The following is a 9,413-nucleotide window of genomic DNA, read 5'->3' as shown; positions in this document are numbered from 1 at the left end:
TGCCCTTAGAGACTCTATGTTGCCATTAATTGATTTCTCCATTCTAGCCATTGTCTTCACAATTGCTAGCCTGAATTCCATCTCCGACATCTTGGTTATATCTGCATCCATTTGTAAATCTGCAGCATAAGTCATAATCTCTGAGTCTTTCCTGTTTTGGGGGTTCCTCCTCCTAGTCATTCTGTTGATGGGTGTTTGAGGGAATGTATAGAGTCCAAATTATTGACCAGAACCCAAGCAAGATGCACCTGTTTTCTTGGGACCTTAGGGTTGCTGGCCTCTTGTTTTCCCAGGCTGTCTTCTGCGGGAGGGGCCTGCCGCACTGTTACTCAGGTAACCCTGTTTGGGCGGTGTTGCCCTGTCCCCCTGTGGCAGGGGATGGGCTCAGCTGGAATCAGTCTTTGGGGCTTTTGTTCTCTGGCGGCTTTCTCTGGTGGCTTTCCACTTCTCTTCTGCGAGTCAGAGCAGAAGAGACCATTTCCAACCCTCTGCCTCAGAGCAGAGAGACTGCAGTCCATCCTTCACTGAGCTCTCCAGGCCACACCGTCTCCGTTTCTGTCTGTGCTGCTATAAACTGCAGCATCCTGGGTTGTGCGTCCCTCCACAGCGCCCCCAGTCCTGCCTCCAGGTCGGGGCACATCTCTGCCCTTTGTGCTTCTAAAACCGCCAGCTGCTCCCAGTTCGCGAGTGCGACCCCGCCAATCTGGGTTTCCGTCCGGGGGCTGCAGTTCGCAGGTGCGACCCCAGCGCTCCAGGTATCCGCCCCAGGGGCTGCCCTAGAGTCCTTTTCTTGCCACTACTGGTCTGCGAGTCTGTGCCCCGTCCGCAGCGCGCAAGGCTGTCGCTCACCGGCGGTGTAGGATCCCCATGGCCAGGCACCCTCCCGCTGCCGTTTATCCTCCGATATCTGCCTGCAGAATCACGGCTCCCCTCTTCGTACCTCAAAACCAACCGCCTAGGATATTGTTTGTAGAGATCTTCTTACATCTCAGGCTGGTTTTGTGGGTGCTCAGAGTGGTCTGGTAGATATCCAGCCGAATTCCGGGGACCAGTTGAAATAGGGTCCCCTACTCCTCCACCATCTTTCCCTTCTCCCTCTTCCTGATATTTCTTAATGTGGTCCTTAAATTGATTGTTTACCCACAACTGTTGGCTAGTGCATGAAGTTCTAAATCAACATAATTTTGCTGACAGGTATAGTGCTGTTCACATAAAATCAATTGCCCTCTTGCTCAATTCTCTGCTGAAGCCCAAACAACCTAACTTTATGATTTCATTTGCACATTTGCCTCCCTGTCGAGGATGCCTTCTCTTTCTCTATTTGCCTGTTCTCTTCCTTTGACTTTGTTTTCCCTACTGCTTGTGTGTGCTACTTGTTTGCATCACTCATTTGACAGTTAGCTTTGGTAGTGCTGTTTTCATCAAATTTATGTGTAGAAATTCCTTCCAGATTAGATTTGCAACAAAAATTGCAGAAGTTACAGCTGTATACACCCACTCACACATACCCACACATGCACGTATATATTTAAAAATGAGAGAATGGTGTGCTGGAATTTCTAGCTAGCACAGCTTACCCATGAAGGTTCTGAAAAATAAGAAGTTGAAAGCATATTCTTAGTGCTTGGGAATGTAATATAAAACCTGTCTTCTTTGTTGCAAAGCTTATACAGTTAAGGGAGTTTTTCCTCGAAAGAACTGGCATAATTGCAAATACGATAAAAAAAAATCTTCAATAGAAATTTATCCTTTTGACAATTCATTTTCATTATTTATATGTCAAATTCTCCCACTTTGCAAGGTTTTTGCTATGATCAATGCCACAAAAATGTGAAAGTTCTTGGAAATAATACACTAATGGTAGATAGATCCTAATTATAGGGTTCTGTTCTGGGCGAGTTACATGCTTGATCTTTAAACCTCACAATGATGCTCACAAGGAAATATTATTGAATTTTTGGTCTTATTTTACAGATAAAAAGATTGAGGCTCAACTGACTCAGTAATTAACTGAGTAATTTTCCCAAAGTCACAAAGCTGGCTGTCCAGAGAATTAAGATCAATCCAACTTAAAAAAAAAAAATCACCCAACTTTATTTTTTTACTACCCCATGGGTAGTGAAAGATTAACAAAGGTTAAATAATAATAACAGCAACAATAATAATAGCAGTGACTAACATTTATTGAAGTATTTCTATGTACCAGGCACTATTCTAAGTGCTTTACAGTATTAATTTATTAAATTCTCACAACCACCTTATAAAATAGGTATCATTATTATCTCTTAGCATTTGAGGAGAATATAATACAGGAAGGGTAAACAAAAATGGTGTTGTCACAAAGCTAAAAGTGACTGATGTGGCATCCGAAGGGGGAGGATTGTGTTCATTTAGTTTACACTTTTGCTCTCTGACCCTTCTTTTAAGCTGAGTTTTGGCATATTTAATTTTCCTTTTTCCTAACTCTTCTTCATTTGAAATGTAATGCCATTGTAAAGGCCAACCAGTAATGAATGAAAATAAAGAGAGTTGCAAGGAGAAAACCGACGGTTGGCGACCTGTGTGTTTCCTGCCGATCTTACTGATACAGGAGTGTTGTGTCACAGTGTGTGTAGAAACCTCAGAATCTTTAAGTTATCATAGCAAGATAGTATATTGTGTGATCCACTCCTAACATAACACATGTACTGGAGGAGTTGCACAGGTTTTTGTAATTGAGTGAACAACATGAATTGCTTATGTTGAATGACCACATGCGTTTCTCTGTCCCTGCGAGCACATTGAACAAATAAACATGAATCCATGGAAGACTTAGAATCAGTTATCTGTGTTCCCAGTGCTATTAAGTGATTCAAACCGTATCACTGTTATTATTTTTTTGTAAAAAAAAAAAATGGGAAGATATTCTTCCATAGGATTTCTATGGAAATTTCCTGGATTATGCCACAATAGGACCCTTTTAATTCAGAATTTGCATGTTGATGTTGGCTTGCTTAACCTTGATGATTCTAATGCTTTGAAATCAGTATGCCTTTTTTAAGAGATTTCATAGTAAGCTTCGAAGGATAAAGCCCTCTGAATCAAATTCCTCTCATAGAACTTTTGTCAGATCTAACTGCCCTCTGTTCCTAAAAATATGATTACAAAAAATAACACATTTAAATTATGGTTTCTTAATATAAAGATAACTTTTTGATTAAAAACATAGAATTTTAGGTTCGCAAATTATTCATGATTGGCCATAGCTCATTATTAATATATTGCACATTAATATAGGAAGTAAAGACTTTATTAGATACAGATGCTATTCATTCTTGATAAAGATATTTAGGAATAGCTTTTTTTTTTTAAGAAGTAGAAATTAAATTTAAAGATCACCCAATTCAACAGAAAAAAAAACTCCATTGGTTTTTACATGAAGCTTTGCCTAAACCAATTATTAAGACAATTTGAAAATTATTTTTTCCTTTTAATTGAACATACAGAGAGACAATGCATAAACAGATGTTTTGCATTATTTCATGAAGGCACTTTTGGTCTCTTGCATGACCTCCACAAGTTACAGCAAATGTTATAGGAAACATTAAATTACCATTGTATAACCTTTAAAGTTAAATTCAGACAGGAAACTCAGCTGTATGAAGAGCGAAATTTTTTTAGAAAAAGTGTTGTGAAACTCAACTATAAATGTATTTATACTTCAAAATAGTTTATAAGAAATATGTCCCAGTGTTGTCACAGTCTATAAAACACTCTTAACAGAGGAATAGCCTATTTTCATTGTAATTTAGTAGAATTGCATATTGAAGCATATAGTGTATATTGTATTTCAGTGTATATTGTTTCTAATTTATATGTAAATTTTAAATTATTCATTAATAGTATATTTCTTTGTGTATTATACACTATTTCCCCAAAAGTAAAAAAACTTTTTTTGCTTACTTTTCCTGCTGTGCTCATGATTCCGTTTTGTCTTCAGGCCAGGAGACTGGTGAATTCTTACAGACTCTTTTCTGCTCTAGTACAGAAAGTTGATATATTACACAGATTGTTTGCTTGAGTTAACAACCCATTACACACACGTGATCTGAAGTCTTTAAGCCACACCCCTCAGCTTATTCTCCAGCGAAGTCAAATCAGAAAGAAAAGGTCACTGAGCCAGCGTTCAAACCTTGACTTTGTTTGCAATATGCCAATTTCAATTAATATCTTGATTTCATCAGGTTAAATATTTCCCTACACATAACATTTTAATCTCCCTCTTTTTCCTGGATTCTATATTTCTTATCTCTCAGCCCCACACAGGGTGTTCAGAGTTCTGTTTTCCCGTTGTGTGCACTCATCTCCAACTTCTAATCCACATATTGCATCCAGAGAAGAGAAGAAAGAAAGCAGCACAAATGATGTAGGACAGAGAGTGTTTCGAGCCAGAGGAACATGTTTGATTTAGCATTCTTTTCACAGCGGAGAAGTCACTGCAGTGCAGACAGCTGTCAGTCTCAGCAGAGGTGCTCACCATCTCTGGCATTTCTGCTCCGTGCGACAGAAATCAGCACTGACTGCACACCTCCCCGGTCCAGGCACTCAGCTGGGCACAGTGGGGGGCAGTGATGGATAAGAGGTGGCCTCTGCCTGTGCCAACAGGGAGTTTGGAGCGGTGGTTATGGCATGGGAGACCCCATTGTTGGATTCAGGCAGACCCTATCCTTACCAGCCGTGTGCACTTAACTGTCTTTGGCTTTAGTTTTCTTATTTATAAAATGAGGATGACTAAGCTCCTCAAGGAGTTGTCTGAGGAAAACTGAGACCATCCTTTTAAAGCGCTTAACAGGGAGCCTGAAATAGGGCAACCTTCGATGAATATTAGCTACTCACTGAGGTTTCAGTGCTGACAACCTTATCACTTTCTTTTTGTTCTCCAAGCACTCTAGGGACTGAATGTTCTTAATGTTCTGTGTGGCTTCAACATGACTTTGGTGCTCTTTCAGCTTTCCAACAATTGTGCAATCAGTGTTCTCTATTAAATCCACTTTGTTTGAAATATAGTTTTCTATTTCCTTAACTGGAAACTGATATAGTTCTTGTCACCAAGAGTGGCCCTGGAAACATATTCTCAAGTAAACAAAAGTATTTACACAGACTGAGTTGATGTCTTTGTAATGGTCACAGTTTGCTGACATAGAAAGCACTGGAATGAGTATGTTTAAGGAGGTTGAGAAGGAAAATATCCGTAATCATCAACAGAAGAGAAGTCAATAGAAGACTGACAGGGCCCAGTTGCTCTTTTCTATTATAGATTGAATGTAGGCCTGATCTGCAATGTTTCGCACACCTCCATGTGCCTTCCAGTAGTTTTCCGGAGCACTTGCAAGGTGTTCAAAATATAGTAGCTTTTGAATCCTTATAAAGTCACTAAAATGTTATGCTCAGCCATATACACCTATTTGCACAAGGCTGTGAAATTTGTTTTAGAATTCTCTTTATTTTGTATTCTATGAGTCCTAGAATATAACCAACTCTTTTGTCTCCATCATTTTTCTAGTTTTTGATTTTTTCATTTTCATTTTTACCAAAATTATACATGCCTATATGTATGCATTTTTCTTTTTTTTTTACAAAGCCTCTTAAGAGAAGCAGCAGTATTGACTTTCCTAATTCTTCCTACCTTTACTCTTCCCTAGAAGCCACTGCTTTCAACTTTTGAAACTTATTATTTTGTTTTTTATTTCCACATCTCTAAGTTGCATGCCTACATTCCTAACTTGGTTTTTCTTTGGGCATTTCTATTAACTTCCCATTTTGGAGGATGAAAATTTGGGGCAGTCATTACCACAAAAATACTTCTCTTCTGCTTCCGGGAGGAGTAACAATAATTTATATTATTAGGACTATGTAAATGCTGCTTACAGGTGAGCTGTGTAGTTTGCAATGTTGTTTTTTTTTTTTTCCCTTTACCTAAACAATCCTGTTTTCCCCTAGGGTTAAATATTGGGTTTTTAATTTTTTAAATTTTTAAAAAGATTTTATTTATTTATTTGACAGAGAGAGAGAGTGCACACAAGCAGGGGGAGTGGCAGGCAGAGGGAGAAGCAGGCTCCCGCTGAGCAGGGAGCCCGACTGGGGACTTGATCCCAGAACTCCGGGATCATGACCTGAGCCGAAGGCAGCCGCTCAACCGACTGAGCCACCCAGGTGCCCCAAATACTGGGTTTTTAAAAAACTAGCTTGGTTTTGTCTTTATACTTACAACCAATTGAATGCCCATAGCGTCTCCAGCGGTCTAATTCTCCACTTAAGACAAATAGGTGATCAAGTATCCCACCAATTTTGTCTTGTAGAGAAATCCTGCCTGGAGTCTTGGACTTGCTCCAGAACGGCCTGGGTGTGCTCTGTCTCTGGGGCAACCTGCTGTACTTGATTCCTGGGGCCGCTGTAACAAATGATCACAAACTGAGGGCTTAACACAATGGAGGTTTATTTTCCCCCAGTTCTGGAGGCCCAAGATCTGAAGTCAGTATCACTGGGCTGAAATCAAGCGTCAGCAGAGGTTCCAAGAGAGAATCCATTCCATGCTTTTTCCAGTTTCTGGTGGCTGCCGTATTCCCTGGTTTGTGGCCACACACTCCAACCCTTTCCTTCCCTGCTCCTTCCTTCCTCCTCCTTCACATTGTCTTTGGGAGCTTGTAGCATGTTCTGTTTATCCCCAGTAGCCTGCAGTTTTGCAATGATCTGTTCTGGGTGGGTGTATTTTTATCCGTTTTACTGGCATGCTGTGGCTTTAAAAAAAATGAGGATTAACTTTTCAGTCCCAGAAAATTTACTTAAACTGTTTCATTAATACTCTCTCTTCCTTCCCTCCCCTCCCGCCCTGCCTTGTCTGTTCTTTCATTCATTCTGGAACTCCTCCGATATTGAATGTGTTGATACACTACTGTCATTTTCTCTCTCCGGCCCCTTTTGCCCTTTTTCCATCTCTTTGTGTTTGTGCTCCCTCCAGTTTCAAACCTCCTCTTAAAATGAAGGCAGCATAGGCAGGGCTTGCAGAGCATGCACAGTCCTCCTAGGGGTTGGGGGTACCTGCCAGCCTGGCCCTGGCTCTTCATCTGCAGTTCCAGGGCTGGGGCGAGAGGTGCGCTGGAATCCAAGCCTGGGGTGATGAGCAGCAGGGCACTGGCTCAGAGCACCCTGAGGCCTCCCGGCAATGAAAAATTTGATTTCTAAGATTAAGAACTTCTACTTTGGCTGGTTTGCCCCCAAATTGTCACCTGTGAATTTACGCATCTTATATTCATGGAAACAGGAGCCCTGATTTTTTTTTTTTTTTTTTTTTTTTTGCTTACCATGCCTGTTGGTCTCCTGAGAAACTGTGAATGATATTTCTATGATGACTGATAAGTTCATGGTCCAGCTGAGACCTGTGCTACAGCTTGAACGTGCTAGCTCAATAATAACACATCTCAGTTTGCCAGAGACATTGACTGTTGTCCCAGCGTGATTATTAATAGCTTGCCCCTTGCTTTCAAAAGTGTGCTAGTTCAGATGGTTAATTATGGGATCGCCCTACTTACCCTTGAATGTGAGCCAGAACAGAGGCTTGTGGACACCCTGGGTGGGACCCGGATTTAGTCAGCTGCAAAAGGCTTCCTTGGAAGAAAGCAAACTTCAGAGTTTCAAGAGTTAGCACTTGTTAATTGCTTACCCAGTAGTTTTGGTAGTTGTGACCTATTTCAGTGATACTGTGACAATTAACTGTAAAGAGTAGTACAGAATATCACTTTACTACTTTGTGAATAATATAAGCTGGTCTAGGATTAGAAAGAGCAAAGGCTAATGTGATTTTTTAAATTTGACAGGCTCATAAGAAAATTACTCTCAGAAGCTGAATTAGAATGAATCAAAGTCTATATTCAATAACTACCTAATATTTAAATATTTAATTTTGTTAGGAAATGATTATTACAAAACCTTAACTAGTCACTGAAAGATCTGAAAGTGGTAACTGTATTGAAGTTTTATTCGTATAAAACTTGCAATAACCTGGAAATAGGCCACTGCATAAGAACAAATAGAATTATTGGAATGAGAAAGTGAAAAGTGCAATAGTTATACTGTAGCTTTAATCAAATTGGTATTTGTAGAAATTAACGGTCATAAAGGTGGACTTGGGTGTTTTTTTCTTTTCTCTCTCTTTTTTCTTTCCTGACTTACAATCCAGAAGACATTCTGTGTGCTGCTAGCATAAACAACAAAGGCAGAACTTGTTTATTGGTCTAAACTGCATGCTAAGTGGAAATTAAAAAGTATCCTGGTTTGCACAGCTGTGTGAAAGGCTGTCCAGGTAAGCTCTTTAAGGCATTTACCATGTCAACAAATACAAGAAATTTTCTTTTCAGTGAAGGCAAATCAGAAAAAAAGCAAGATCATTCTTATGTAAGCCTGATGGTTTACTACTTACCTGGAAATCCAGGAATTGTGGTAATCTTGGCCAACTCTCGTTGTCTTAAGGTAGGTCACTGTAGTTTCAAAACAGAATTAATGTTTGTTTACTTTAATGTTAAAAGTAAGTATCTTCGTGGTATGCCTTGTCTGGAATCTAAGTTGCAGGGAGGGGAACGGAAGAATGCTAAAAAACAACTTTAGGAATAAGTATTTCTCCTGAGTCTAAATTCAGCCCTTGGAGAAGTAGAATCTAGAAGAAAAGCTGGAGTGCAGTATATTCCTTTATCTATAAAAGAGAGTTCAAAGGCACCACCCCTCCGCGTCCTGCCCTGCTTAAATAAAAATAGCAGGAAGGGTTTAGAGGAGTTCATGAGCTATTTATATGATACATAGTGCCTTCTCCTCCTACAAGGACATTCCAAAGATTATCACTTAAGCAGTAGGTGATTTTCAGGTCTGAGGGTTCTGGGCCCTTTTGAGCAGTTTTTACTTATCTATTTTAAAATTAACTTTACTGATGTCAAAAAAATGCATCCATTCTAAGTGTATACTCAATGAGTCTTGACCAATTAATAGACCTCTAAATCCACCATAAACAAGCTATGGAACATTTCCATCACCCCCCCAAAGTTCCTCTTATGTCCCTTTACAGTCAATCCACCTACATATACCCAGCCCAGGCAACCACTGTTGTGCTTTCTGTTAAATAGATTGCTTTGCCTATCCTACAATTTCATATAAATAAAATCATGCCAGTTCACACCCTCTTTTGTGTTTAGCTTCTTCAGTTTTTGAGATGTAAGTATCTTGTGGGTATCAGTAGTTTATTCCTTTTTATTGTTAGACCGTGTCCATTGCATGGATTTACCATAATTTGTTTATCCATTTACCAGGTGATGGACATTTCAGTTGTTGCAGTTTTGGCCAATATGAAAATAGCCGCTGTAAACACTTGTGGACAAGTTCTTTTGTGG

General features: G+C 39.7%; 1 protein-coding gene across 4 annotated transcripts in view; it reads right to left on the bottom strand.

The window, feature by feature from the left end:
• LOC102729066 (alcohol dehydrogenase E chain) overlaps window positions 1-8,778 on the bottom strand; it is a 21,276-nt gene extending 12,498 nt beyond the window's left edge. The window contains exons 1-3 of one of the 4 annotated variants that reach the window (XM_081812115.1): window positions 8,456-8,778; window positions 7,569-7,644; window positions 3,943-4,018 (exon numbers count right to left, since the gene is read on the bottom strand). In XM_081812115.1, the coding sequence (XP_081668241.1) occupies window positions 3,943-3,960 (18 nt within the window). In that variant the 5' untranslated portion in view covers window positions 3,961-4,018; window positions 7,569-7,644; window positions 8,456-8,778. The remainder of the gene's footprint in view (window positions 1-3,942; window positions 4,019-7,568; window positions 7,645-8,455) is intronic. The other 3 variants (XM_081812116.1, XM_081812117.1, XM_081812118.1) reach the window with 3 other exon arrangements.
• Between the last annotated feature and the right edge of the window lie 635 nt (window positions 8,779-9,413).

The sequence above is a fragment of the Leptonychotes weddellii genome, chromosome 2, assembly GCF_054177405.1.
Source record: "Leptonychotes weddellii isolate Sample4059 chromosome 2, ASM5417740v2, whole genome shotgun sequence".
Lineage (NCBI taxonomy): Eukaryota > Metazoa > Chordata > Mammalia > Carnivora > Phocidae > Leptonychotes > Leptonychotes weddellii.
Note: the sequence above shows the minus strand (reverse complement) of the source record. Positions and strands in the feature narration are given on the sequence as shown.